The following is a 27978-nucleotide window of genomic DNA, read 5'->3' on the forward strand; positions in this document are numbered from 1 at the left end:
TTAAAAATGAGTGTCCAAAAGTACGCCACGTCACCGGTTTAGCTTAATTAGGATAAATTCGTGGATAACTTTATTCTGTCTCTGCTCATTGTGCGTGGAGCCCGGACACCAACCCACGCTGCCCAATGGGTCAGCCACACGTGTCCGGGAGCCTCCCTAAATCTTATAAATTTAATACTAAATTTTATTTTAAACCCCTCCTTTTCAGAAATGTTAATATACTAAGTGACTATTGACACATCTTTCTATAACTTTTATACTAAAACCCTCGAAAGAGGTTGTAATATTGTTTGAGTCATTAGTCGTGTCCGAATTATAAACGAGTAAATTATTATTATTATTATTTAATTCGAAATAGAGTAACTGAACTTATTTTAATATAAATCTCATTGTACTAGTATAATAACTAAGTAATAATTTATCTAAGTACTAGTTTATTAATATATATTTCTCACTCTTTTTATATTTACTAATTACTATTTTATTTTTAGAAAACCAGTTCAATTAAGTGGCATCAATTTCACTCTCTTTTTTTTCTCCTTGTCACTCCTCTTCTTATATCGCATTAAGTATAATAATTATATAATTATATTAGTTTACAACTAAATATTATAACAGTTTAAATCGGTATAAATTTTTAATATAAATTAAAAAAATAAGTATAATAAAATTAGTATGAAAATTATTCTGTAAGTATATGCTTTCATTATTCTGTAATTATTCCAAAAAATTCTAGCAGGATGGTTTGGGGAATTGGGGGTCATAAAGGATTTAGGATGTCATCGTCAGCGAGTTAAATTGATCGTTACTTTTCCTGCTCCATCTCAAAGCAGCCGAGAGAGAGAGAGAGAGAGAGAGAGAGAGAGAGAGAGGGAGGGAGGGAGAGGTAAAACCTCGGTTACTTTCCATTTCGGGAAATTTTAGGGCTCCTGGCTTTTGGTTTCTCGGGGTCTCTTTATAGCTAGTTTTGATGGCTGAGTTGGTGGTCGGCTTCATAGAGCGATGGGATTTGTGGTGCTTTTCGTGAAATTTACTCTCGTGCGGATCTCTTCGAGTTTGGATTGGTTGAATAGGGCGGTTTGTTTCCAGCTTTCCTTTTGCTTTATTTAGTTACTATCGTTCGTACTCGATGATTGTTGCTTGATTTCTTTTGATTAGCCAATTGGTTTTTCTCTTGGGTTGCACAGGCAATGGTGCGGCTGAGATATTGCTTTTTTTTTTATTTGTTTGTGATTTCGTTTGATGGGTGCTAGAAACCTTTGACCAGCTTATTTATATTTCTGTTTGTTTTTATTTTCCATTGTTTCAACTGCTTAGGAATTGTCTTAATTTAATGTCCGCTGCTATTTCCGATCTCTTTTGTTTGCTTTATGAACAGAGTTGCTCAGGAATCTCTGGATTTGAGTTTCTGGCCTGTTCAAAGATGGATCTTTTTGATATTTCCGTAATTTGTTTGACTACCGTAGTTGGATTGATGTTTAGTGATTGAATAACTCTGTACAATCACATGGAAGAGACAGTTGAAGTAAATGAGACTGTTGAGAGATCAACAGAAGCTCCTCACATGAAAAACAAAGTGATTGACGAACCGCCACAACAATCGAGTAGCTGCAATATCGTGGAAACAACTGCTCCGGTTGTCTCCCAAGATGCTGAGTGGGCTGAGCATTTCCCTTTTCTTCAGTCGCCTGAGGTATTTCTGGAAACCTTAGATGTGAGGAATATTAATCAAGATGTGAATCCAAATTCTGCATCTCAGCCAGTTTGTACCAACCTTGGCTCTTCAAGCAATCCTGGAGTAATGGTGGAGGAGCTGACATTAAAGAATTACAAGGGTCCTGACCCATCGGTTGGTGGTGGTTCTGGCAGTGAAGAGAAGCCGATTGACAGGAGAGGCCGATGGAATAATTTTACAAGGATGGCCGGGAGGATGAGAGATGCCTCACCCAGAGACACCTTTATGGTGGGGCAACGGGAGGATGCAAACAATGTGCTTCCTCTTGTCGTGGCTCATAAGGAGGACCCTCCTCCATCCATGTGTCTGTACCCGAGTGTGCAACTGCCCGGAAGTGATGCCCATGCTGACGGAATTCCGATAAAGGTTACCTCTGGCTTTCCAGAAAATGTGTCCAAGAGTACATTGAAGGGTAAAGGAGTCACCTGTGTGCAAGAAATGGGTACCCGAGGACACTCTATTGAAAGGCCTAATGCCATTGTGGAGATGACTTCTAATTTGCATAGAAGCTTTGCAAAGGAAGATAGGAAACATCTCTTTGGTGGCGGCAGTGGCTGTGGTGTCTTGGATTCCCATCATGGTGTAATTAGCCTGAGGGATTATCTTAAGCCCAGACGCCAAAGGATAAGCAAGGTTGACAACCTGCATATATTTAAGCAGATCCTGGAGCTTGTAGACATCTTCCATTCCCAAGGATTTGCTCTAAAACAGTTGCAACCATCATATTTTAAACTCTTGCCTTCTAATGAAGTTAAATATACTGGTTCTTTTGTACATCAAGAGTCATCTGTCTCAACCAAAACAGATGTCCACTTAATGGACGAACATTTAAATAGGAAAAGGTACTTGGACGAGAGTAAATACTCCAATTCCATTTTGGCACTGAAGCACCAGAATGTTGGCAAGCACGGCTATATCGCTACACGTCATCACCTACATCCATTTAAGGGTGATTTGAAAGAGGATGGTCAAGGTGAACAAGATGACATTTCTTTGAAATTTATAAATTCTAGGTGTGATTTCAGGAAACAATCGAAACTGGGTGAACCATATGACAATCAAAATATTTCTTGTGGTTCAAGTTCATCTAATTCCAGTGGCCAGCATTCACTATCTGAATGTCAGAAGTTGGAGGAAAGGTGGTATTCTAGGACAGAGGAGCTGAATGAGAGTATATCCTTTTTCTCTTCAAATATCTACAATCTGGGGGTCCTTCTCTTTGAGGTAGAAAAAAATGATTCTTTTTGGAATCTTGGTGATGTAGATATATTAACTTTGGTTTCAGATCACCGTATATTAGGCATTTCAAGAAGAAAAACATGTATGGGTGGTGGGATATTGTATCCTTGCATGACTTGATTTGATCTTAGGTGCATCATTTAACTTGAGATTTGCATTGTATGTCATATCGTACAACAATTAGATCATGTGACTTTCACGCTTATATTTTACTTGTAAATGCCCCTGTTTGATTCGTTTTACATGAGAACTCGCTGTCTTTCATTTTTATCAAAACTTTTGAGGGTTGCTTTCTTGTTCATCAAGTTATTATGAAATGAACTGTCAAAAGGTGAAATATGATAAATAAATATTTAGCATGAAAGAATTTCTAGCATCCAAGCTAGATATGAAATGTGTGATCAAAGATCAATGGCATGGGTTAGCAGAGGCATGCCTTTTGGATTGGCTGGTGCAGTTCATTACTTCATTTAGTTCGAAATGCAGGCATAGTTTAAGAATCACTGAAATGCTTGGCTTGCTTTTTCTAGTTTTAAGGCCATCTGAATGTTGCGTTGAATTCTGAAGTAAGTTCCTAAGGAGGTTGACATATTATCTGAAAATCTGCACTCATATCATACTCACTCATTCACCCATTAGCTATTCTTTTGATCACCACCCAAAGTCAGAATCTTTTTGAAGGCATGTATATATCAAGAACTTACATTCAAGCTGACAGGGGATAGTAGCAGAACTGACTTCTGTTTTCACTTTCCAGCTATTTTGCTATTTTGAATCATGGGAAGAACATACTGCTGCGATGTCGGATCTTTGCTATCGCAAATTTCCTGCACATTTTCTTGCTGGTAATCCTAAAGAAGCTGGGTTTTGTCTTTGGTTGCTACATCCTGAATTTTCTTCTCGGCCAAAGGCAAAGTTAGTATATGCTTACTTTCTTTTTGATGTCCATAAATTTGTTTAATATATCCATATTTCAAATCGGCTTCCTTTCTTGACTTGAGTAAGGAAGGCTGAAAACTTGCTAATCCTTAGTTTCTGCTGGTACTCTTGGTTTTGATATCTAATCAGGTTCTGGCAAGTTATTTATTTTAAATGGTTTCTATGATGGGAGAGTTGAACAATATAACCTTGCATACTATTTCTGAAGAAATGTTTATATAAGCTAATTCATACACCAGGAATACACCTGAACGTTTCTCAGCCTGAAACCTTAGGAGAAACAGTTTATTACAGCACAATAGTTTGTCATTGTATATTATACTGTTATTTGTGGCAGAAATAATAATCTGACTTTGTAACTTGGAGGATTTTGTGTCTTTTATATGCTAGACAAACCTTATTACTTTCTTGAGCTTTCTCTTCTTGTAGTTCATTCCTCTGGTCAGATTCCACCAATCAAATTTCTGATATGAATGCTGTTGTACAACAAAGTTGTAAAATCATGTGGTTATTTTTGGTAAACTTTTATGTAGGAATCCTGATCTTATGAAAAGAAGAGCTTATCTTTAGCATTCAATTATTAAAACTTTTTAAAAATTAGGGTCATAATATAGGCAATGAATTGTTCTCCTTTCTTTCTATCAGGGATATTCTCCTATCTGATCTGTTAATTGAAGGTCAAGATTTGTCTCTGTTAGATCAGTCACCAATCTCAATTGATAAAGAGGATGCAGAAGCAGAGTTGTTACTGTATTTCCTCCTATCAGTGAAAGAACATAAAGAAAATAAGGCTGATAGATTAGGAGCAGATCTTGGACACATACAAGCAGATATTTTGGAGGTTGAGAAAAGGCAGTCATCAAGAGCTGGGCTTCAATTAGATCACAGAGATCTACCGGCAAATTTCAGCAGCCTTCTGGATTTTTACCATCAGAAGGAATCTGCTGAAACAATGATACTGCCAAGGTTGTACAGTTCAAGCATATATGAGGAGAAGTTGATGAGGAATATTGAACAACTTGAAAATGCTTATTTCTCCATGAGATCCAAAATTGAGATCTCTGAAGCTGATGCTGCAACTCGGTCAGACAATGATGTTTTGAAGATCCGTGACAGATGTCACCAAGACGAGAATGATGATGATGCATGGATGAAGTCAACCGACCATCTTGGAACCTTTTTTGAGGGCATTTGCAAGTATGCTCGGTACAACAGATTTGAAGTATGTGGAAGCTTGAAGAATTTAGACACCCTTAACTCAGCAAATGTCATTTGTTCTTTGAATTTTGACCGTGATGAAGAGTATTTTGCTGCTGCTGGAGTATCGAAGAAAATTAAGATTTTCGAGTTTGGTGCCCTCTTAGATGACAGTGTTGATATTCATTACCCCTTGATTGAGATGCCAAGCAGATCCAAGCTTAGTTGTGTCTGTTGGAATACTTATATCAAGAACTACCTGGCCTCAACAGACTATGAAGGTGTAGTTCAGGTAGGTATTCTTACTAGTAGTAGTTTAAGTGGTACAACAGTTCACATACTATATCTAGCTTTTTTTTTTCTTTTTAATTGTGTTTGCTTGATACAATTAAATAATATTGGTGGGTTACTTCATCTAATCAGACTTAAGTTACCTTTTCTTTTCATGTTATATTTTACATCTTCAGAAGGTAAGTTTTTTGGAGGGTGTCAACTGATAGAAAATGGGTGCAAACTGTTACACAAGGAGTAAATTGGTACATCATAGTTTGATCATGCTTCATACTAACATAGTTACAGAACTTGTACTGAAGACTAAGAACGTAGGTATTTCACTACAATTTTAATGCATTTGCATTGAGATTAACTTGTATCTGAAGTCTCTATATAAATGTTTAATTGCAACCTTTTTTTTTTAATTTGTCAATTCTTGGGTGTAGAATTGTTGAATGTCATTGGCATGCATCCAGCAGGTTTGCTCATTGGTGTATCTGGTTACTAGAAGAATGTAATATTTTAGATTTTAATGGCCTCTTTTTTATTTTGTTTCTTTTTCGTTTTTCTATATGATTGAGAATTATCTTTCTTGTTACCAATTATAATTTCAACAATATTGTTAGTCTTTCCTTTTCCTTTTCAAATTACCTTGAGTGAAACCATCTTATCTCTCTGCTTTTCTTTTTATGAATGAAAAGAAAAATGAGGCTGCTTTGAATAGTTATTGCTCTTTTTTGCCTAGGTTTTCTTGCAAGGTAATATAATCTGATTGGCGTCATGGCGTGCAGTTATGGGATGCAAGCACCGGTCAAGGATTCATACGGTTCAGAGAGCATACAAAAAGAGCTTGGTCAGTCAATTTCTCACAAGTAGACCCTACTAAGCTGGCCAGTGGAAGTGATGACTATTCTGTAAAAGTCTGGAGCATTAACGAGGCATGGTTTCTATGTTTGTCATGCATATAGCAGCTAATCATTTTCTTATATCAAAGTGCTCGATGGAAATACAAACTTCAATGAGTAAACGACAACTCAAATAGTTTTGATATTTGTGTTGCCATATTAAGGCTGTAAGTACTGTTGGGACCAGGCATTCCACTGACCTGTTGGCACAGTATTGTGGCATCACAGTGTGCACTACAGCTTAGCATGCCTTGTGTTATGTCAGGCTATCCTGGTACTTATGCAAGGTCAAATGCTGGTTGGCACATTTAATCTGTGCCTTTTGCATGAATTCACATATGACATTATTGTCTTTGTCCTGGCATAGATATCCATTTTCACCAATATGCTGGTTTATGAAGTGGAAATGAGTTAATAATAGCATATAATGAGTGAAAATGAGTTAATAATACCCCATATTTTAAGCAAATATTACATTAGCATTTGGGTACCTTCTTGTTTTGTGCTTAATTTTAAGCTAACACCAATTTATTGGTGACAATTAGTCCCATGCTCTACTTTTACTTAATGTATATTCTCTTGTCAGGAAAAATGCATCAATACAATCAGGAATATGGCCAATGTATGCTGCGTTCAGTACTCCCCACACTCCTCCGTTTTATTGGCCGCTGGCTCTTCCGATTACAGAATATATTGTTATGACCTGCGAAATACAAGGATCCCTTGGTGTACCCTTGCTGGACATGGGAAGGCCGTTAGCTATGTGAAATTCCTAGATTCTCAAACACTTATTTCTGCGTCAACTGATAACTCCTTGAAGATCTGGGATCTTAATAGAACTACTTCTAGTGGATTATCCTCTGACGCTTGCAGCCTGACCTTAAGCGGTCATACTAATGAGAAGGTTTGTAACTTGCTTTTTTCAGTGTCAATCCATGAATATCTCTTTAGGCATCTACAACTATTGAATTACCCAAGAACTTGGATTATCTATCCTGCAGAATTTTGTGGGTTTATCCGTTTATGATGGATATATAACATGCGGTTCAGAAACAAATGAAGTAAGTATCATAATTGCCCTTTTTGATTGACGAAAGATGTTGTCTTTTCTAATCTGAGATTTTACTGTTCCTCCCCAGGTTTATGCATACTATAGAACTTTCCCCATGCCAGTAACTTCCCACAAGTTTGGGTCAATTGATCCAATTACGGGGCAAGAGATTAGTGACGATGGTTCCCAGTTTGTCACGAGTGTTTGCTGGAGAGGCAAGTCAGATATGGTAGTTGCTGCTAACTCCAGTGGCAGCATAAAAGTTCTGCGGCTGGTCTAGTTAGGAGACTGAAAGTACTAATCACCACAGATAATTTCTGAGCTCCCACGTGAGGAAAGATAGCCTGCTTGAGTGCTTGCGTGATGAACTACACTGGTGAATTGATCCTGAAGTACATTGTGCTAGTCACTGCTTTCTAGCTCGGAGATCAGCATCCTTACTGATCATATTATTTTCTCCAGGTGATGATGGCGATTTGGATTTATGATTGCACAAGCTGTGGGTTCAATAGCATCCTTACTTGCCGACATGTCAACTGGGGATTTCGCCTTCCCTGTGCTATACAGAGGTTCTTTCCCACCTGAACCAATATTGATGACAATTATAGGAAAAAGAGATCTCCTGAATGTAGAATGTCTGGACCAATCAAATATCGCGCCTAATAGGATGACGGTGCATGTATCTTTGGACACATCTTACAATGTTGCACATGTCGATCGGGTAGTGCTCACTTGATTGATGAAAAAGTGGGCATTCATCCAAGTTACATACTAGAGTTGGATAATGCGTACAGGCTTTGTAAAGGCCCTTAGGGTGTTCTATTGATCTAACTAGTTTTCAGCATTATGTTTTGGGGTTTTCCCATTTCAGGTCAGGTTATTCACAGGAAGGTACTTGTAGGAAGATACTTGTATGTTTTGTATCCAGATATGGATTTTGTTATATGTGAATCATTCTTTACAGAAGGACTAGAGCAGTTGGAATGGATACTTGTAAACTTTTCTTTTTCTTTTTTGTAGGTCTTATGTTTGGAGTTGTGCCATATGTATGATTTCTTCATATGACAAGGGTTGTAACTGCAAATATAGCCCAAATAAAATGCAAATTGTTTCCGTGTATTGTATTTTTACTCTAACAAAACAGGGGAATCTCTACTTTAAATTCTGAGCATTGCAACCAACTACTTTATTAGAATCACAACGGACGCCCAAAACGAAACTTAAGCTTTCTTCCGTTGCAAGTGAAACTGAAGCGTCTAATGGTTAGCCTCGGAATTAGGCTCCAACTCCAGGGGCATTTAGGGGTTAAAAAAAAAACACCTATGCAGGACTGTTGGATTTGTGTACAACTTGTAAGTTCGTTCGTTCGTTCTATTTTCGAGCGCTCTTCTCTTCTCTTCTTCTCTGGTCTATCCTTCTCCACCTTCGTCTCTTTATTTTCTTCTCTGGTCAATCCTTCTCTTCCTTCGTCTTCTTTTCTCCTAATCGGTCTCGATTCCTTAGGGTTGCGGTTAGGATTAGGGTTTTGAGGGGTTTCTTCTCCTCAGTTGATGCGAGAGGGGAATCGAGGGAAGGGGAAGGGGAAGGGGAAGGGGAAAGGGAAAGGAAAGGGCATAAGAGCGATGGATCCGGACTTCTCCCACGCGAGCGGCGACCAAAATTTCGAGTTCGCCTTCAACTCGAGCAACTTCTCCGACCGAGTCCTCCGGATCGAGATCGTCGCCGGACCGCCGGAGAGCAAGTCCGACGGCGAGGGTGGCGACGGCATCTCCGACTGGGCCAGGCACCGCAAGCGCCGGAGGGAGGAGATGAAGAAGGAGAAAGGTATCCTCCCGGATGTTTGCTGACATTTAGGTTTTGCCCTAATTTTTGCCCCAATTATTATATTTGGTGTTGACGCGGTGTGCTGTGAATTGAGTTTGAATTCTTGTGAAATAACGGATGAATGTTGGCGAGGGCCTGGGATGTAGATTCCATCTAACAAGAATTCCCAGAAAGCCTTTCTTTATTTCTTTCTTTTTTATTATTTATTTGTTTTTGTTTATGCCGTGGAGGAACCAGGCAACTGATTGTGTGCTCGAGACCTTTACTCAAGTGGGTGTATATGGATAAAACTCCTATTTTATTCTATATAGATTGCCATTTCTCCATAAAATTTGTTAGGTGTGAGATTGATAATGGTAATTTTTCTGAGTTAAAAACAACTGAATAGTCATAGTAATTCTTATAAAGTAATTTGAGGATTGCTGTATTCTTTTTCTTTATCTTTTTTCCCTTGTTAGGGACAGGAGCTTGCTTATGTGTGATCTAAACTGGCCTCAAATTATGATGTCTTAGAAATCTAATTGCCTTCTGTGGCAGTTTTGGTGTATAGTTATATAAAAGCATCCCGCAGAACTTCCCCCAGTATGGCCTTGTGAGAGACTTAGGACGCCTTGTTATCAACAATAGTTTTCTATTTCACGTACTTATAAATGCATTTTCTTCCATGGTACATGATGTTTTTGCAATGTGCTTAGACAATCTTTTATATAGTGGAATAAAATAGAATTTCTGAACCTATCAATAGTAACTTTCTGCTTGTCTGTAGCTGCGGAGTTTGCAGTATACAATTCAGAGCACATTGTGGACTGTAACCAGCCTGACACTGAGGATGGTGTGGCATATGAAAATCATGACGAGGAAGCTGTAGCTATGGTTGAAGAATCTCCATCAGGTACTGGTCAAATTTGTCAACTGCTAAATTTTTTAATGGATGCATAGTATGATCCTTTCACATTATATGCAAGACAAAGGATGCAAGTATTTAAGCTAATCGTTGTTCCGACTTCATGCTTTGTCATTCATAATTTTGATGCTGACCGGTGGACATTTCTATCCTACTGTTATCTCTAGGTTGCCTACTTCAGTGTCTTTCATGGCATCTGCAACTATTTTTTCTTATCATCTCCGTGAAGGTGTGAACCTGCAAGTATTTTAGCTAATTGTGGTTCCAACTTCATGCTTTGTCATTCATAGCTGTTGATGCTGGCTGGTTGACATTTCTATCCTACTGTTATCTCTAGGTTGCCTAATTTAGTGTTTTCATGACATCTGCAACTATTTTTTTATCATCTCTGTGCACTTCTTGATCACATGAATCTTCTGTCTTTTGTACTCATCAGCTTAGATATCTGATTCACACTATTTGTACCAGACCTTTTCTATTACCATATTGGAGTTCTTTACTGCTTGGCCCTTCCTATGTTCATTTTTATGTTGATTATTAAGCAAGTGTTCAAAAGTTTTACTTAGCACCTTTCGGTTGTTTTTATCGGTTTTGGGCCTGCAACGAATAATGAGTAGCTCCTTCCCACACCGGCAGCCCCACAAACACAAATACTGGTTATCTTAAATTTTAATTTAGTCCTCATCTTCAACAAGCTCAGGTTCCTACCATACTATCACATTTGGGGAAATCTCCCCTTTTTCCTTTGTCTCCATAAGCTGCTTATCAAGGTTCTTGATCTCGCTAGTGCACTCCTCTTTTGCCATAACAATCTATAATTCTATTTGTTGTTTTTGCACTGTTATTATTTTGTTAGATAAGATCATTCTGATTTTTGCCTTGACCATTGACTTAGGTGATGAGCCTTCACAGTGCAGCGATTCTTCTTGGAATATGGATTGTTCTCCTGTTCGGGTGAAAACTATACATATCAGTTCTGCAATATTAGCTGCAAAAAGTCCCTTTTTCTACAAGGTAAGATATTAAGACACGAATAGACAGACATGCTTGTTCTTTACCTTTTCTTACTCTTCCTGATCACTTTTTCATTAATCACTCAGCTTTTTTCAAATGGCATGCGGGAATCCGACCAGCGACATGCTACTTTGCGAATTAATGTATCTGGTAAACTGGATTTTTTTTATTGATAATGCTCTCTCTCTCTCTCTCTCTCTCTCTCTCTCTCTATATATATATATATATATATATATATATATACATATGCATGCGTATTTGTGTATATATATACTTTTAGTTTTTGAATGTGCATTATATATGGTGGCTTTAGTTGCATGTTGTGGACATATTTATATATTTATATGCATGTTTATGTGTATTACCTAGGATGTCAACATTGAAGTACCTAGATGTTATTCTTGAAATAGAGGAAGCTGCTCCCACATTGGTGCCTTTGGGATAACTAATCTTTCTTTATCTCCTTTCTGCAACAGAGGAAGCTGCTCTGATGGAACTCTTAAGCTTTATGTACAGTGGAAAATTATTAACCACTTCGGCTCCTCTCCTAATGGATGTGCTGATGGCTGCTGATAAATATGAGGTTGCATCTTGCATGAGGCACTGTAGTCAGTTGTTAAGGAGTTTGCCTATGACTAAGGATTCTGCTCTACTCTATTTGGAGCTTCCTTCCAGTGTTTCCATGGCCTCTGCGGTCCAATCCTTAACTGATGCAGCAAAGGACTTCCTTGCTAATAATTTTAAGGACCTAACGAAGTAAGTGGTTATCTATAATAAACTTTGAGTTATTTCTACTTTCTACTTGAAAGAAAACTTGAGATTGGTTTGTACTTGTTATGCTAGTGAATTTTAATTATCAGTATCTTCTTTGTTAGGCCCCAGGATGGAGTACTGGAACTTCCTGTGGTTGGAATTGAGGCTATTCTCTCTAGTGACAACCTCCAAGTAGCATCAGAGGATGCAGTCTATGATTTCATCCTCAAGTGGGCTCGTCGTCATTACCCTAATGTGGAGGAACGAAGAGAGATCCTAGGGTCCCGTCTTTGCCGTCTCGTACGGTTCCCTTACATGACCTGCAGGAAACTCAAGAAGGTTCTCACACAAAATGATCTAGACCATGAAATTGCCTCCAAGTCTGTCCTTGAGGCTCTCTTCTTCAAGGCCGAAACACCGCACAGGCAGCGTACCCTTGCAGCGGAGGAATCAACTAGCCGACGGTTTGTAGAGCGTGCCTACAAGTATCGGCCTGTCAAGATGCTTGAGTTCGAGTCGCCCCACCCGCAGTGCGTCGTCTATTTGGATCTGAAGCGGGAGGAGTGCGCTAACCTTTTCCCATCAGGACGGGTCTACTCTCAAGCATTTCATCTTGGGGGGCAAGGGTTCTTCCTATCAGCTCACTGCAACTTAGATCAACAAAATTCATTCCACTGCTTTGGTTTATTTCTAGGGATGCAAGAGAAGGGCTCTGTCAGCTTTACAGTAGACTACGAATTTGCTGCCCGGACAAGGCCATCTGGGGAGTTCTCAAGCAAGTATAAGGGATTCTACACCTTCACAGGAGGTAAGGCAGTCGGCTACAGGAACCTTTTTGCTGTTGCTTGGACATCATTCATAGCGGACGACAGTCTCTACTTCATCAATGATGTTCTCCACTTGAGAGCTGAGTTGACCATTAAGAACACGCAACATCCGCAGTTGCATTAAGCCCTCAACTGTAATTGATGTTGCCTTAGTGGTCTGATATGTTTTGTGCTTATTGGCTTTAATTGCTTCTTGGTATTGAGAGCTTGCACGCTTGTATATGGTCTGATGTGCAATGCTTAGTTTTGAGATGTTTTTTTCCGGTTATTATGCTCTATCTGGATGATAGCAAGAAAGTTTTATGATTATAGAAGTAGCATCTAATGCTCCTTTCAAGGTCTTTGTTTGCATTTTTTAGCTTGTAATAGTGGCAAATTTTATGTTTTAAATGCTACTATACACTGGTTCTTCATGAACAGATGAAACTATATACCTGGGTGAAGGAACGTAACAGAGGAGAATACGAGGAAGGTGGAGCCCGGATAAAGCTTGTGGCGTTTTAATTTCTGTTCCATTTTTACAATAATAATAATAATAATAATAAAACTCTGTTCCATTTGCAGTTCTGGGTCAGTTTCTGTTGTTATCTTTACAAAATTACTACAATGCCTATATAAGATGTACTATACAAAATAAACCTGTACAAAGTAAAGACTAAAGATACTAAATAAAGTAACCAAATTTGTCATCCAATTGCTTCTTTTACAAGAGATTTCATGCTCATGTACTTTGCAGGTCGTCACTTAAGCCAATAAGATACTTGTAGACAGTTAAATTAATTCTGAGCTACTCATTCGCGAAACAGAAAATTGAGGTCTTAAAAAGCAGTCCATATCTACATAGAGATACCACCAAACTAATGCTTAAAATGATCACCAGTTATGCTGAAATAACAGATCACGCAGACAATTATATGTAGATCTAACACAAAGTTAAGAGAATCTGTGCTCCAAGACTAAATCTTAATGGGATTTGATACAAAGTTCATGAGATACTTTCCTTGAATTCTAATATGTTCAATATTAGGGCTTCAAGTCACCAATATAGAACTCATCAACCATGTCAAAAACCCGTGTAGCATGTTGTGGCCTGCACATCCAGAAAAAAAAATTCAATCAAAAGGCCGGGAAGAGCAGAAGAACAAACCTTTCAGGGAGATGAAAGCCAATTGCACAACTCATAATAAGTCTTCTAGAAGAATAACAAGAAGAAGAAGTCTATAACTACTACTTATGTTGCAACACTGATGGGTAGATAAAGCCTCTATGAATCTGGAAAGAAAGTTATTAATGTCTCTCATGAGTAAAAATGTGGTGTAACTAAGTCGTTTTTCGATTACTCATAAATCATGACTACCTATATAGATGGGCATCACAGGACATCATTAAGTAATTAAAAAATCTGTCAACTTCTCTAGTGCTTAAGATAAACTAGATAAAGTAATTCTACAAAGAAACATCAAACATAAGCTAGCATGCAGTCTAAAATTGCTTTCAACATCATCATAGAAGGTACAAACCCGAAAAAACCCTCTGTTGAATCACCTCCAGCATTATTTAGTATAGCATCACCACCTGGGTGTTCCTCAACATAGGGAGTGACATCATATACCTGCACACGTTGCCAAATTACTTTCTTCCAGGAAGCATACTTTAAAACCCGAAGGAAGAAAAGCAGTAATAGTATATCATACAACCTTGCCTTTTACAATGATCCAGCAATCCTTTCTAGCATTATGTTGTGAGACCTCCTCTTTTGTGTAAGTCCTCGATGTCTATGTACCAAATTTATGAAGAAAAAGAGTAGGCATATAAGAATGCTGTATAACTCACCTTTCTATGATGAGTGAGTGTTTCCTATATGCCACTATAATGTTCATTAATCAGTAATATGAAATTCAGATAGCAAAGAATTAGATAAAGACATATCAAATATGTCAACATACAGGTTTGATCAGGATTTTCTATGGAATAATTTAATCATGTTGCAATACAGATTTCTGCAGAAACACAATAAGAAAACAGGTTTCTGCATACAAAATGGGCTTCATGTAAAGTTTGTCTCAACTATTTAAAGTTTTAAACAACATCAGCTATTATGAGATCAAAAGGAAAAGAAACTATCTGTATTGTAATCTAATTTCATATCTACCAACTACCACATGAATTTGAAAACAATCATGGATTAAAATTGTTAAAGGTTTTAGTATATGAAATGACCGTTGGATATCCTTCCAAAAGGTGCATATGCCTACATTACATCATAATTAACTATACTATACTACGGAAAATCACAACAATGTTACTACCACACCGGCCATCTGACATAAAAGAAGGATAAATCCTAAATCCTAATTCTTTGGGAGACTCATCTGAAGGTTCCACAACTGAAATAAAATACTACTTATTTTTTAGAAGGCCTTTTTTTCTCATTATGTACAGTAAACTAGATTGCATCATGTAAAAGATGTTCATAGGGAAGAATAACTCAAGAAATGTAAATCTCTAATTATATTTCCATGATCACAGACTCGGCCTTCACTTTCTCAAAGAGAACTTGTGTCTAATATTGCAATTTTCTATTTACAAATTCCAATGCTGACTAATGCAATAAGCACAACTTATAAACTGAGTTCAAATTCTGTACCTTCCTGTTGACATTGGAAGGAGTTCCTTTTGCTTTACCTGCAAAGCATACCTTGTTTGATATATGCGGAACAAAATTAGGATAATGAAGGGAATTATATTAATGGTACCTTTCTTGTGCGATCTTGGGATGACAAAGAGGGCTCCTAGTACAACAAGGACAATCAATGTGATGACAATAATATCCATTTTCCCCTCTGGAACAATATATCAGATGATCGCAGTTTAGTCACAACTCACAAATGTGGGACAAAAAGTAGTCTAGATGACATATTGCACAGCCAGTGACAAAACCTCCGGGCTGGATCCTGGATTACTATGAAGTGTGAACATTCATATATATAACTAGGTCTCCTTTTAATTCAACTACTATCCCTTGTCAGGAAGCAAAAGATTGCTGAGTTTGGGAAGACTAATTATGTTTGGGATCAAACATTCTATATCAGATTATCAGTTGCATTTGGGTAATTTTCATAATTACCAGATCAGAATTGAAGAAGAACTAGAGCAGAAAGAGCCATGATTTATGCTTAGTCTAATTATCTGCCAAATACTAATTGTTGCTAATGTGATGTGGATTGGTAGGGACAAAGTGTGCTTTCGACATTACTAAACACACGAGTTAGTAAATTCACATTATCAACAATGAGTATTTGGCAGATAATTAGACTTAGCACTTTTGGTGTATTAGATTCCAAAAAAGCTTACGGTCTTCCATATGTTAACCATCTAACAGGGTTTTCAGTTACACAAATCTCAAATCTTTGCACTTCGAAACCCACACTGGCGAGTAGATTATAAAAGTAGAGTGAGCGAGTTGATCCTTTTCGACAAACTAAATTGTGAGTAGATTACAGAAAGGAACATTGAGACAGTACTGGAATTAGGGAAAGGGAAGTGAAGCTTACGGTGAGAGGAGTCGAAGCGAAGAGAAGAAAAGCGAAGCGAGACGCCACCGGCGACGACGGCGAGACTACTCGGATCGGACTCTGGAGTATGATTTAGGGAAGTGAATTGGGATTGGCTAGTTGGGTGCCACTTCCTGGCGAGGGCAAAGGAGTCTTTTCAGCTCGGTAGGCACTGGCCACTATGGAGTCAATCTGGATCCGATCCCGACCCGAATTCGGATCCGATAGGAAACACTTTAAATAATGGCTAATATATATTGAAGAGAAGCGAAGAAATTAAAAAGGAAAAAAAAAATGGCGGCGTTTTGGATCTCGAAATCGATGACGAACCCTATCCTCTTCGCCCCGCCATCCTCTTCCCCGCGCAACTCCCACGGCCTTCTTGCCTTCTATCCTTCTCTTCTCCCCAAATCTCCTTCCTGTCCCCGAATCCTTTCCCCACTAAGCGTGAGGGGGAGTAGGAGGTGGCGGAGCGGAACTCTGGCTTCCTCCTCCTCGTCGTCGGAGACGGCAGCGGAGTGGTTCAAGAAGCTGCCGGAGAAGAAGAAGCCGCTCTACTCGCACAGCCTCCCTTGCATCGAGGCGTGGCTTGAGAGCCTCGGCTTCTACCAGAGCCGCGAGGACCGGGCCGTGTGGTTCGTCGAGAAGCCCGATTGGCACGCCCAGCTCTCCCTCGACATCACCGATCTGTACATAAGGTGATTCTTTTGTAATTTCCTATCTCAATGGCGTTAGAATTCTCGTGGTTTTGATTGAGGAAGTTGGAAATCGTGTGGATTTAATTCAAAAAAAGATTATAACTTTCTGATCCCTTCTATAATGTGAGTTAAAATTTCGGGTATTTAGATTTTTGTTAGTGATATGCATGTGATATTTTGGTAGATGTTATATTCACTATAAATTTGTACGAAATTGAACTGTCAGTTTGATATTTATAACTCAAGTTGACGCACATTGACATGATTGCGCTCTAAGGTGGTGTTCTAATGGAGAAAAAACATTAAAAAAACTGCCTGAATAGTTCAGCATGTCATTGCGTGATGTTGTTAGTTTTGGTTTGCTTTGTGAGCTACTGATAACCCCAGGCATGCCTGTAAATTTGTTCGTTAGCCATAAAAGCCAGATGTTTAGCCTTGAAATACTATACTAATCCTACGCAAAGAGACACAGTGCCATGAATTGGCACCATTCTATATGATTGAGATAATAAAGTCATGGCCTTGAGTGTGATAAATCTTGCAAATAAAAGTAAAGGATCAGTTACCCAGTTCATTGTTAGATAGTGTAGTGCATTTAGCATAGTTGGGATTCTCTTGGAAGCTTGTGGATGTCTAAATGCCTCTTCCCCCCTTAGTCTTTGATTTTTAGATGTTTTCAACAGTATAAGCATTCATATAACTTCCTTGAACTATTTTTTCCTTCTAGTTAGCAGGAGAGCATGATAATATTTACTGATCCTATTTGATTTTAACTGAGTGAACTGAAGTTTCTAGCAAATGTTGCTATTAACATTGTTATGAATGACAATTCCAGGTACTTGAAAAGCGGGCCAGGAAATCTCGAGAAAGATGTCGAGAGAAGATTTAGTTATGCATTAAGCAGAGAGGATATCGAGAATGCCATACTTGGTGGACCATGAATAAGCACTAGGTTTCATTGCCTTTCATAGAGAGAGGTTTCTTTTGGCCTCTCCTTGAGTAGTATTTGTGCTCTATTGCAATTTCTTGTTTTTTTACCCTTCTAGATAAATGTTCAGATTGTATGTTAATGGGAAGTGCGTTTATCTCGTCGCAGGTTAATTATCCTCCAAATGCAATTTCTCTTATGAGAAATCATGTTAATAGAGAGTCTGGTCTTGTTTGCATTGTCCAAATGATCTGGGATTCACTTGTAGATCTGTATGCTTTAAGTATCTCATACAATTGGACATGTACATTCAATATATTTCTTACAATTTTATACAGGAATTGTCATGATATCTCCTTAATTCAATTTTTTTTTTCTATTTCTCCTGTGCTATTTTTTAAATTTGCTACATTGTGGTGCATTTACTCAAGTATAAAATGGCTGTGGATAAAAATGAATTGTTACATCTGTGGGACCTTATCTAATAAATCAAAAGGTCTCCTGTAATGGCTAAACAATCATTCAGTGCTTAAAACAAGGGAACATGCTTATGTGGCACAGTATGTTTGGCTATGAGGGATTTAGACAACTATGATACTGACCTCATATGTATTGATTGTCAAAATCAGAATCAGCACAACATCCAGCTTTTGCAATTATCTATTTACCATTACCATGCGAAAGATCCAAAGTAGCATATGCAAATAGAAAAGCAATGCAGAAGTCTAAAGTTGTATTAATATACATACAGCAATCAGTGCGGAGATAACTTTTTATACTGTAGAAGATATTACACAAACAAAATATATTACACAAGCATAAGTTAATACATGACCTAGAGAGTTCCTTATATCAAGACATAAGCTAGAAAGTAGAGATGGTTTCCATCATTCTATTTCAATCCATGTTGAAGGCATAGTTGTTAGCAGGACGATCAGGATATACTTGGGACCGCAGAGAACTGCTACTTGGAAGATATTGAAGTGGAAACACACTTTACCTATCTGTTGAGCATCGGTAGGCAATCAAACTGGTAACTTGGGCATCTTAACAGCTTCGCTCTGGGTTCATTGATCAATCTGATGTCTGGGACCAGTACTCTCTGACAAGCTCTCCAAACAGAGATCCCTCAGACTTCATCAATTTTGCCGGGGAATCATACTCAACCATTTTCCCTGATTAAAAGGAACAGCTTACCATGAGATAAAAGTCCTATAGAAAATGGATAACGTTTACAGATACATTATGATCCGCGCATAAAAATACCAAAGATTAAGTGCATTGAAGAACCTTTTACTGTTATTTGCTACAGTTTCTAGTAAATCATATGCACAACTGTGCAATTGTGTTGATGCAGGTTGGCGAATCATGCTTGTCATGCTTTTCATGGTTTGGGTTTATTTGAAATAAGTTAAAATCATACAAAAGCACATATAAAATGCATTAATCTGACAGTTGAGTTTTCTTAAGAGCATGACTGCAAACTCACCATCACTAACAGCAAGAACCCTTGTGCAGTCCATCACGGTAGGAATTCTATGAGCAATGGTAATGACTGTAGATTCTACAAATTCTGTTCTTATAGTCCTTTGAAGAACCGCATCTGTGGCATTGTCAATTGATGCTGTGGCTTCATCTAGCACTAATATACGGCTTCTCCTTAATAGGGCTCGGCCCAAACAAAACAATTGTCGCTGTCCCATGCTCCAATTTGATCCATCTTCTGCAACTGCCAATGATAATCATTCATGTCATTTAAATGGAAAGGAAATATGACAAAAATGTCATAGCATGACAATAATAATCACTTGCAATCTTTACCTAATGAATCCAAGCCTTGTTCTTTCTCTTGCACTGCTTCTCTCAACTGGCATTTGTCCAGGACCTGCAGAACATATAGTGTTCAAAAGAATATCGTCATCCCTGACAACAAACTACAGCAGATGTGTGGTTTCAGAATTATTATGAATATTTCAAACGCCATACTTTTGATTGAATTATTTTTTAAGTATCAGTTTTTACACGTAATTATGCCAATTGTAAGTGTACAGAGCAACAAATCCATTTCAAAGAGTTGACACCTTGTAGATAGGGTTATGGCCTTGGTTTCATATGATTTCATTCTGCTATTTACAAATAATAATACCAAATTCAAACAAGGTTTTTCTTCCCACTGTGATAATGTGTGGAAGCATTTGTGTTGTCAACAAATAAAGCTGCCTTCTCATTTTTTACTTTGCTTGCCAAGATCATAAATCAAAATTCTTATTAGAAACCATTCTTATCAGGGGATATTCAATATAGTTTGTTTCAGAGAGTCAGACAATCTCCAATATTAGGGGCTCCCTGTATCTAACTTTTGAGATAACATGTTCAGAGATTTATTACCTCCCAAATTTGCTGATCTTTATATTGTCCTAAAGGATCCAAATTGTATCTGACAGACCCGTGGAAAAGGGTTGGATCCTGAGGTATGATTCCAAAACGAGATCTCAGATCATGGAGGCCAAGTGCAGCAATGTCAATGCCATCAATGATGATTCTTCCTTCAGCTGGTTCAACAAGGCGAAACAATGCACCTATTAGAGTTGTTTTCCCACTTCCAGTTCTGCCAACTATTCCAATCTTCTGCCCTCCTTCAAATATGCAACTGATTCCCCGAAGTACAAGAGGTGTATCTGGCCTATATCTGATCTGTGTAATATAGCTATGATAAGCAGACTATGTATAGCCTATTAACTCATTTCAAATGGACAACAAGAAAAGGTACTCCTGTAATATATACCTTTAAATCCTGGAGCTCCACTCGGCCAATTGTAGGCCAATTAGATGGAGGTTGGTTGCTTTCAACAACTTCTGGGGCCTCACTAGAAATATGCATATATTGATTTAGCCTTTCCACAGAAATGATATAATTTGCAAGTGTGCACTGATTTTGAATAGAGAACACGAGGGACATATTTAAGGAAAAACCATAAGACAGCGCCATCCCAACAAATCCTGCATCAATGTGAGCAATCAAATATCCGTATTTATCAGAAATACTAGAAAGACTTGCAAAAAATACATACTTGTACTTAAATTATCAGCTAAATCAACTAGACAAAGATTATTTAAAAAAATTATGAAAAAACTTTATTATTATTAAAAAAATTTCAATTTGATGTTTTTTTTAAATGACTACTAGTAAGACAACTCTTGCTATGGTATGCTAATAAATGTCACAAATTAGCTATAGATAAGTTGATTGGTAGGGTTAATTTTTCCAAGGAAAGCTCTTATGAAAAGCTTATCTAGGTGTTGCCACCATGCATAAACCTTTGTTGGCACCAAAGTGAGGATGAGTTATAGGATAAATATAAAATCAAGGAAATTGCACTTTACTCCGCTATAATTTGGTCCAATTGTATGAAACTCTCATATACTTTCAATTTCAACTAAAGTACTTTACTTTTCTGTGGTCCAAATTAAAGTACAACCGGTAGTTTGTCATTAACAGAAATGTCAAATGATAATTTTACCCCTACATAATAAGTCATAGGTGAACAGTGTTTTCCTTTTGGAGGGGAAAGTCTTCATCATATAAATATAATCTTATAGTGAAAAATTTTGATTAATGATTGACGTTAAATATGATGAAAAAAATAATAGTTGCTCCTTGGTCTAAACTATAGGAGTTAAGCGTTTAAGTTGAAAGTACAAAAAGTCTTCGTACAATTAGGCCAAACCGCAAGGGGATAAAATGCAAATTTTCTTTTATTACCACAAAAAAAGAATGGATGAATTCATAAGAGAAAACATAAGGTGATATTGATATTCAACAACTCACCAGAGCTAAATGTTCCTGGAGGTAGCAAAGCCATTACAAGAGCCGACGTAGAAAGAACAACAGCACCCATAGTCTCTAAGCGTAGGATCAACCAGTCACTTGCTGCAAAATTGTGAAAGAATGGACTGGCATTCCTGTCAATAAGCTCCAAATTTCTGGCAAAAAACCGGTCTTCTTCCTCAAAGGCTCTGATAGTTATTGCTCCTGACACAGATTCAGCTAGATGATTTGCTACAAGAGATTTTGTGGTACCATTGATCCGCATCAACTCCTTCGCAGAAGCTAAATAATACCCCTGTTGTTCCAGCATGAAGTTCCACCCCTAGTCACCCTTTGTAGAAGCAAATACTATACAAGTAAATTAACTTTTTTTTATTATCATACATACCTGCAGTCGAATAGTCAAATATATCATTGGTATGGAGACAAATAAGGTTTGCCAGGTTACAACAGCTAGTACTCCAAGGTTGCTGTAGGCATTCATAGTAGCGCTGATACTAAAGATTAAACTGAACGGCACATCAAGATCAACAATGCTCGAATCAGAAGAGACCTATGTGAAGACATGAATAAGAGTCAGGATCTATTCTGGACTCTATGTAAGTAAACTGATAGTACATAGCCAAGTTTCATTTTAAACATACTTACCCTACTCAAAATCCTTCCCAAAGGAGTCGAATCAAAGAAAGACATCGGTGCACGGAAGATTGAGTTTAGCAGCTGAAGGAACATAGATTTTGATGACTGAAGACCCAGAATGACTATGAAGACAGACCTCGATAACAAGAAGATGGCTGTGCTACATCCTATGGCCAAATATACAGTGATGAGTCGCAGAGTGGTAACATGAGGATTTTGCACATTTGCAGCCATCCAAGAATTCTGTGAAATCTGCCCAGCTATAAATATCACATGAGAGAGAGCTGCCAGTGAGGAATACAAGAAGCCCTTGTTCTGATTCAAGTATTGCAGGTATGGTTTTAAACCAGTGTCACCTGTCTCTCTCTCCTCTTTCTTAATCAACTGATCTTCTCCGGATAATTTTGCCATTTTTCGCTCTTTACTACTGCAGGTATTGCTAATCTCCTTTTTAACATTCTCCCTTTCTTCCTCAGACCTCTCGAGCTTTCCAGGACCCACAGTGTCCTTGTGCGCATTGACAAGATCCTGAAATTCTCTGCTGGAAACCAACAGCTCATGGTAAGGTGCGGCACGTAGAACTTTCCCATCTGACATTAACTGAAAGAAGATTTGTTTAGTTATATCATACAAAGAACTAACTATTCTTTGTATGGTGTTCCAAGGTATAGGTGAAAATATATTGAGATTCTCAATAGATTAAAACACATTATTATCACCTGCCCCAAATAACAGAAAAATGATTGTTTGAAAATATGCATTACACATTTAGACTAGCATTTGGTTACTACGGTAAGAAGACTAACCAAAATGGAATCAAATGCAGGAAGGAAGTCAACTTGGTGAGTCACTAGTAGAACCGTCTTTGTCGACAAAGCTCCCATGACATATTGCTGCACATGTTCATACAAAACTTATATAGCTAGTCAGAATAAAAACCTAATATGCATCTAATATGAATACTTACATTAAATAAGCTAGTAGCAGTATGTGCATCAACAGCACTGAAAGGATCATCTAGGAGATATATATCTGCATCTCGATACAGTGCACGGGCGAGTTGAATGCGCTGCTTCTGGCCACCACTGAGATTTACCCCTCTTTCTCCTATTTCAGTAAGATCTCCATATGGTAACATCTCAAGGTCTTTGACCAAGGAACACTGCTCTAGTGTTTCCTGGTATTTTTTCTTATCCATAGTCAATCCAAAGAGAATGTTATCTTGTACTGTTCCTGTCTGGATCCATGCACTCTGAGAAACATATGCAATCCCCCCGCAAATTTGAGTCTGCCATTTCAGGAAGAAAGGGAAAATACTAAACATTTAACTCTGTAAGTTCAATAATCAGTGGAAAGACAAAAAAGAAGTCATTGGATGAAATCCTTAAGGTACTATTTACAAATGGCAGCCGGACCTTGACATGAGAAAAATATGAAGCTTATACGGTGAACTTTTAAGTCATTGTAGAATTTACATGAGAGAACCACAAACAGTCACTTATGGACTTTAAGAATCTAATTGTAGATAATGCCTAAGTATGATAAGTTTTTCATATGGTGATGCATTGCATGTAGCATATAAAATTCAGAATGATGATAATATGGATAGCATAGCACATCAGCAAATCTCTACGTATGTAGTTGAATGCCAAGAGTCAAATCTTCTGTCAAGTAACATGAAAAGAAAATGCAGATAGGTAACCAATGTATGCAGCATGGAGTTGTAATTTATTTTCCTTGATATTAGATGTAAGAACACATTAAGGATGAAGACTTACCTCCCCAGTTATCTTGGGTACTTCTCCAAGAATTGCTGCCAATAAAGTTGTTTTTCCAGCGCCAACCTCACCACAAATTGCCACCTTTTCCCCAGGTTTCAGCTCTAAGTTGATGTTACATAGTGTGGGTTTTGATGGATTCCCTTCCCAAGAAAAGCTCGCCGACTTGATCATTATAGGGTACTTGACGTCCATAGAACGCCTATCTCTGACATGGCGATTCTCCAACTCCGCTGCATCAAGAAACTTGATGACACGTCCAAAAGCAACCTTTGCTTGAATGAAAGCTCCGATAACATCAGGAATTGATCTTACTGGATCTTGAACTAGACGTAATGTTGCTATGAAGGTGAAGACATTGCTAGGATAAAGAGGAATCTGAAGAAAATAGCAAGTCAAGAAAGTAGCAGCTGAGACCACTACCGGAGATGACCAAAAGAGGAAGCTATTATATGCTCTCTGTAGCTGAAACGCAGACAGCCATTTACACTCCTCCGCCCTCAAGCCTTCTATGACCTTCCTGAAATGTGTTTCCCAGGCATAAAGCTTTAACACTTTCATATTCACCAGGGCCTCTGACATAGCCTTCAACCTCTCATCCTGAGCTTCCATAAGCCGTGTCTGGAACTTATGTTGTAGCTTGGCCACAGGAGCATTACAGAGAACAGTGAGTATTATCACAACCATAGAGGAAATTGTTGCAAGACCCACAGCATGATAGAGAATTACTAAAGCAATGCCAAGTTGAAGGGCAATTGTCCAAGTCTGATGAAACCAGACAGGAAATTCTCCTATCCTATATGCATCAACTGTAACATAATTCATTATCTCCCCAGAAGAATGGATTAGTTTAGCTGAACTTGTCAGCCTCAGCTGCTTCTGGTATATAGCTGCTGATAGCAAGGACCTCACTTGTAGTCCCAACATTCTGGTTCGGAAGTACCACTGCCTCTGTGATAAAGATTCAAGGAATTTTGCCAAAAACATTCCCAAGGCCAACACATAACCTTCATACTTGAAAGTTCCCATCCCTACTGACACTTTGATGAAAGCATTAAGAAGCATTGGGCCAGCTGACAGAGTTAGAACCTTGAGCAATGCAAAGAGCCCAGAAATTAAAATATCTCTTTTGTGGCAAGAAACAATAATAGAGAAGAAGGATAGAGAAGTTGTTTGCTTAGTCTGGTTTTGTTTATTCAGCTCCTTAAGAAACAAAGAATAGCGGCTTTCAGCTTTATCTGTCCTACCCAACTGAGGAATATCTTTCTCCTCTAAAGGTTTTTCATAGCCTTTCTTCATCAAAGAATTCAACCACCAGAATGACATTCTACTAAAGAATCCAGAATTAGCAAAAGGGGAGTCGGAATTGTCTGAATCATCAGAATTGTCATTGGATTTATAATTTAGAGGTACATAAAGAGGCTCATCACTGACTTCACAATCATCCACAACTTTCGAGCCCTTAAAGGCACAAAGCAGCAAGAGAATAGCACCAGGTAGTGACAAGATATCAAGAGCAATTCTTACTGAGGGTTTCCTTCCAATAAGCAAGCCCAAGAGAGAGGAAGCAAAGATAAATCCAGCAAACACGCTTGCGAGCCCCGACCAGACCCTAACAAAGACCTCTCCTAGAGGCTTGGCTCTCATGCTCACCACTAATCCCATCAGGATCCAGGCAAAACCCTGAAATAGCAACACTAGCCACCAGTGCAAAGGGAGAAAACCCTCTCCTCTCCTGACATTCTCCTCTAGCAACCACAAACCAAGGCTGAGATAAGCCAAAGCTAAAGAACAATTAAAGATTAATGAACATATTTGCATTGGCGAAGAGAGTCTAAAGAATGCTGGCATCAGGACTACCCCAGATGACATTTTGCATATGAAATTCAGGAAGAATGTGAAGAAGAGAAGCACAATGACAGAGATGACTAAGAAGTGGTTCATGCATGTACTAGAATAGAGAATTCCACCAAGCCCACAATCATCTCCACCATAATATGAACAAATAGAACCCCCACAGAAAGCCATTCGAGCACCTAATAAAAGAAATTAAAAAAAAAAACATTTCCAATCAATAGGAGTGGGGCCCATGAAATCCATTGTATGATGTAAAATACAGAATTGCAACATAAATTTCATACTTACGCGTAAAAGCATCCATCATGTGTAAGGATCACAATCTCAATTACTCAACCTATCCCTCCTTCATAAAACCTACAAAAACTGAATTTCTAATGTAAAGCAAAGCCTCATATAGATTACATATATACCTAAAAAAGGGATAAAAACAATCTAATCGTCATAAAATCATCAATACCTTTTGTACAGATCTCCCAGATGCTATACTTCTTCTTCCCGTGAAAGATCCACATACACCCAAATTGCACCAAGATAAACAGTCTGTTTTGTAGTATATATCAAATACAACCTCAATTCATCAATTATACTGGTTTACATTTATACTGTACACGTAACAGCTATAAATCTACAAAGCAAGAAAACAATACATCCAAGTAGGAAAATCATATCCCTTCGTACTACATTAATTTATACACTGCAACAATATTATATCATAGATCAAACATTCAGATTCAAATGCAATTACTTTTTCCTGGATAGCAGATCAGAATCAACACAGAACAATGAACTCGAATAGCATTTATGGACTTAAATCATAAAGCAAATAGCATATAGCAGAACATCAGAAGGGCTATTGTATCCCTCATTTATACGTAAAATTATACTTTAAATAGATAAATACGGCTCTCTTTTTTAAATCATCAGATAATCGACTCTTCCTTTTTAGTTATATTTGCAAAACACCACCTTTTCCTAGTTAATTAAGGAACATTCCTAGTATCAAAACCAAAAGTGACAGAAGGAGGTGGCGATTTATAAAATGAAGGTGGTAATATACAGAAAGTAAATCAACGAAGGTGGTAATACTTTCATGGAATGCAACTATTCTTGATCATGGAGAGCATGTCAGAATCACATCAAAACGTCAAATTCAAGTAGCATAATGGGATCGAATCACAAAGGGAGACTGATTGGATACCTCACTTCGCCTCCGAGTGATGGCGATTCCGGAATGAGAAAGGAGGAGACAAAGATAAAGAGAAGAAGAAGAAGCAAACAGCAACGCCGTATGAATTGGAAGCCGCAACGAAGCGGAGAATAGGAGGAGAGGAGAAAAGAAGGAAGGATCGAGGAGGCCATCGCGGTGAAGGGAAAAAAAAAAAAACTTGGACGGAGAAGCGAGAGAGGAAAGCGCGAAAACTGAGTTCCTCGTGGCGGTAATCCTTCACCGCTAGCGGTGAGCGTATACCCTCCTCACCACCCCTGGCGGCTCTTCGGGACCGGGGGTTGTACGGGGCGGGGAGGTGACCGCACCGCGCGCGGACAGCTGCGGCTTTCGAGGAGTGGAAGGAGCTCCGCTGGTGCGCCTGTGCCGCTTCTTTTGTCTGACAAAGAGGAAGTCGGCACCGTAGCTGCATGTGCAGCGACAGACATCGATGTGGTATACCGTATATTACGAGCGAAGTGGGCCTGGGATTTAGGACTAACGGGTCGGATTGTATCTATCTGCAGTAAAACCCGTTACAAAATTGAGGTATTTTCTAGAGCTAGGAGAAGAATTGTGAAAAAAAAACTGAAACCATAGAGAAAAAGAAGTTATCTAACCGACCATTTTGGATCATCTACAAACATTTAACTCAACTATTTTAATCAATATCAATAGTATTCTCATGGAAAGAATTTTATATCACTATCCTAATATGCGTGCTTATTTGCTAGTACCTTGTTTACACTTGATGCATATGGACAAAGGCATTCACATCAAATGATTTCACGTCCACTAGCCATTTTTCTGAATGGCATAAAGCATGT

The 27978-nt window shown here is 38.2% G+C and overlaps 5 protein-coding genes across 13 annotated transcripts; 3 read left to right on the plus strand and 2 right to left on the minus strand.

Moving 5' to 3' along the window:
- The first annotated feature begins 813 nt into the window (after nucleotides 1-813).
- On the plus strand, nucleotides 814-8452 carry LOC140787068 (protein SUPPRESSOR OF PHYA-105 1-like). Of its 4 annotated transcripts, none has more exons than XM_073135822.1 (9): nucleotides 814-1693; nucleotides 1760-2959; nucleotides 3732-3889; nucleotides 4559-5402; nucleotides 6175-6321; nucleotides 6875-7192; nucleotides 7290-7349; nucleotides 7428-7715; nucleotides 7802-8452. In XM_073135822.1, exons 1-8 carry the CDS (start codon nucleotides 1508-1510, stop codon nucleotides 7617-7619), a joined length of 3105 nt encoding a protein of 1034 aa, XP_072991923.1. In that variant the 5' UTR covers nucleotides 814-1507; the 3' UTR covers nucleotides 7620-7715; nucleotides 7802-8452. The 4 variants fall into 4 exon arrangements, with proteins under 4 accessions (XP_072991923.1, XP_072991922.1, XP_072991921.1 ...); XM_073135820.1 differs by having other exon boundaries at nucleotides 815-1077; nucleotides 1379-2959; XM_073135821.1 differs by having other exon boundaries at nucleotides 814-2959; nucleotides 7428-7731.
- Nucleotides 8453-8698: 246 nt separating this feature from the next.
- On the plus strand, nucleotides 8699-12998 carry LOC140785938 (BTB/POZ domain-containing protein POB1-like). The gene is made up of 6 exons (XM_073134057.1): nucleotides 8699-9163; nucleotides 9930-10055; nucleotides 10963-11081; nucleotides 11168-11231; nucleotides 11558-11837; nucleotides 11957-12998. Exons 1-6 carry the CDS (start codon nucleotides 8890-8892, stop codon nucleotides 12783-12785), a joined length of 1692 nt encoding a protein of 563 aa, XP_072990158.1. The 5' UTR covers nucleotides 8699-8889; the 3' UTR covers nucleotides 12786-12998.
- Nucleotides 12999-13508: 510 nt separating this feature from the next.
- Nucleotides 13509-16372, minus strand: LOC140785940 (cytochrome B5-like protein). Of its 2 annotated transcripts, none has more exons than XM_073134060.1 (6): nucleotides 16216-16372; nucleotides 15418-15504; nucleotides 15309-15346; nucleotides 14359-14436; nucleotides 14182-14273; nucleotides 13509-13751 (listed from the first exon to the last, which is right to left on the minus strand). In XM_073134060.1, the coding sequence occupies exons 2-6, from the start codon at nucleotides 15494-15496 to the stop codon at nucleotides 13685-13687; spliced, it is 354 nt and encodes a 117-aa protein (XP_072990161.1). In that variant the 5' UTR covers nucleotides 15497-15504; nucleotides 16216-16372; the 3' UTR covers nucleotides 13509-13684. The 2 variants fall into 2 exon arrangements, with proteins under 2 accessions (XP_072990161.1, XP_072990163.1); XM_073134062.1 differs by having other exon boundaries at nucleotides 15418-15615; nucleotides 16216-16343.
- A 113-nt stretch (nucleotides 16373-16485) lies between these two features.
- Nucleotides 16486-18220, plus strand: LOC140785939 (uncharacterized). 2 transcript variants are annotated; one of them, XM_073134059.1, is made up of 3 exons: nucleotides 16496-16913; nucleotides 17749-17890; nucleotides 18010-18220. In XM_073134059.1, exons 1-2 carry the CDS (start codon nucleotides 16510-16512, stop codon nucleotides 17852-17854), a joined length of 510 nt encoding a protein of 169 aa, XP_072990160.1. In that variant the 5' UTR covers nucleotides 16496-16509; the 3' UTR covers nucleotides 17855-17890; nucleotides 18010-18220. The 2 variants fall into 2 exon arrangements, with proteins under 2 accessions (XP_072990159.1, XP_072990160.1); XM_073134058.1 differs by having other exon boundaries at nucleotides 16486-16913; nucleotides 17749-18220.
- A 337-nt stretch (nucleotides 18221-18557) lies between these two features.
- Nucleotides 18558-27579, minus strand: LOC140785937 (ABC transporter C family member 10). 4 transcript variants are annotated; one of them, XM_073134054.1, is made up of 14 exons: nucleotides 27146-27577; nucleotides 26405-26487; nucleotides 26233-26301; nucleotides 24088-26123; nucleotides 23277-23597; nucleotides 23116-23202; nucleotides 22319-22909; nucleotides 22059-22223; nucleotides 21671-21965; nucleotides 20627-20841; nucleotides 20230-20535; nucleotides 19663-19726; nucleotides 19331-19570; nucleotides 18558-19016 (listed from the first exon to the last, which is right to left on the minus strand). In XM_073134054.1, the coding sequence occupies exons 3-14, from the start codon at nucleotides 26249-26251 to the stop codon at nucleotides 18916-18918; spliced, it is 4440 nt and encodes a 1479-aa protein (XP_072990155.1). In that variant the 5' UTR covers nucleotides 26252-26301; nucleotides 26405-26487; nucleotides 27146-27577; the 3' UTR covers nucleotides 18558-18915. The 4 variants fall into 4 exon arrangements, with proteins under 4 accessions (XP_072990155.1, XP_072990154.1, XP_072990156.1 ...); XM_073134053.1 differs by having other exon boundaries at nucleotides 26233-26310; XM_073134055.1 differs by lacking the exons at nucleotides 18558-19016; nucleotides 19331-19570; nucleotides 19663-19726 and having other exon boundaries at nucleotides 20392-20548; nucleotides 26233-26310; nucleotides 27146-27579.
- Nucleotides 27580-27978: the final 399 nt, after the last annotated feature.

The sequence above is a fragment of the Typha latifolia genome, chromosome 4, assembly GCF_019914945.1.
Source record: "Typha latifolia isolate L0001 chromosome 4, TyphaL0001v2, whole genome shotgun sequence".
NCBI lineage: Eukaryota > Viridiplantae > Streptophyta > Magnoliopsida > Poales > Typhaceae > Typha > Typha latifolia.

What these genes read in the sequence shown, in the direction of transcription:
- LOC140787068 (XM_073135821.1), top strand. Translation starts at nt 1,508, where the DNA reads ATGGAAGAGACAGTTGAAGTAAATGAGACTGTTGAGAGATCAACAGAA. An exon ending in ACTATGAAGGTGTAGTTCAG is followed by an intron (nt 5,403 to 6,174) that starts GTAGGTATTCTT and finishes CATGGCGTGCAG; the next exon opens with TTATGGGATGCAAGCACCGG. An exon ending in GCGGTTCAGAAACAAATGAA is followed by an intron (nt 7,350 to 7,427) that starts GTAAGTATCATA and finishes GTTCCTCCCCAG; the next exon opens with GTTTATGCATACTATAGAAC.
- LOC140785940 (XM_073134060.1), bottom strand. Translation starts at nt 15,496, where the DNA reads ATGGATATTATTGTCATCACATTGATTGTCCTTGTTGTACTAGGAGCC. An exon ending in CTTCCAATGTCAACAGGAAG is followed by an intron (nt 14,437 to 15,308) that starts GTACAGAATTTG and finishes TTTGGTACATAG; the next exon opens with ACATCGAGGACTTACACAAA. An exon ending in GGATCATTGTAAAAGGCAAG is followed by an intron (nt 14,274 to 14,358) that starts GTTGTATGATAT and finishes CAACGTGTGCAG; the next exon opens with GTATATGATGTCACTCCCTA.
- LOC140785938 (XM_073134057.1), top strand. Translation starts at nt 8,890, where the DNA reads ATGCGAGAGGGGAATCGAGGGAAGGGGAAGGGGAAGGGGAAGGGGAAA. An exon ending in GGAGATGAAGAAGGAGAAAG is followed by an intron (nt 9,164 to 9,929) that starts GTATCCTCCCGG and finishes GCTTGTCTGTAG; the next exon opens with CTGCGGAGTTTGCAGTATAC. An exon ending in AAAGTCCCTTTTTCTACAAG is followed by an intron (nt 11,082 to 11,167) that starts GTAAGATATTAA and finishes TTAATCACTCAG; the next exon opens with CTTTTTTCAAATGGCATGCG.
- LOC140785939 (XM_073134058.1), top strand. Translation starts at nt 16,510, where the DNA reads ATGGCGGCGTTTTGGATCTCGAAATCGATGACGAACCCTATCCTCTTC. An exon ending in ATCACCGATCTGTACATAAG is followed by an intron (nt 16,914 to 17,748) that starts GTGATTCTTTTG and finishes TGACAATTCCAG; the next exon opens with GTACTTGAAAAGCGGGCCAG.
- LOC140785937 (XM_073134054.1), bottom strand. An exon ending in CTGCTACTAGCTTATTTAAT is followed by an intron (nt 23,203 to 23,276) that starts GTAAGTATTCAT and finishes GAACATGTGCAG; the next exon opens with CAATATGTCATGGGAGCTTT. An exon ending in TGGGAAGGATTTTGAGTAGG is followed by an intron (nt 22,224 to 22,318) that starts GTAAGTATGTTT and finishes GTCTTCACATAG; the next exon opens with GTCTCTTCTGATTCGAGCAT.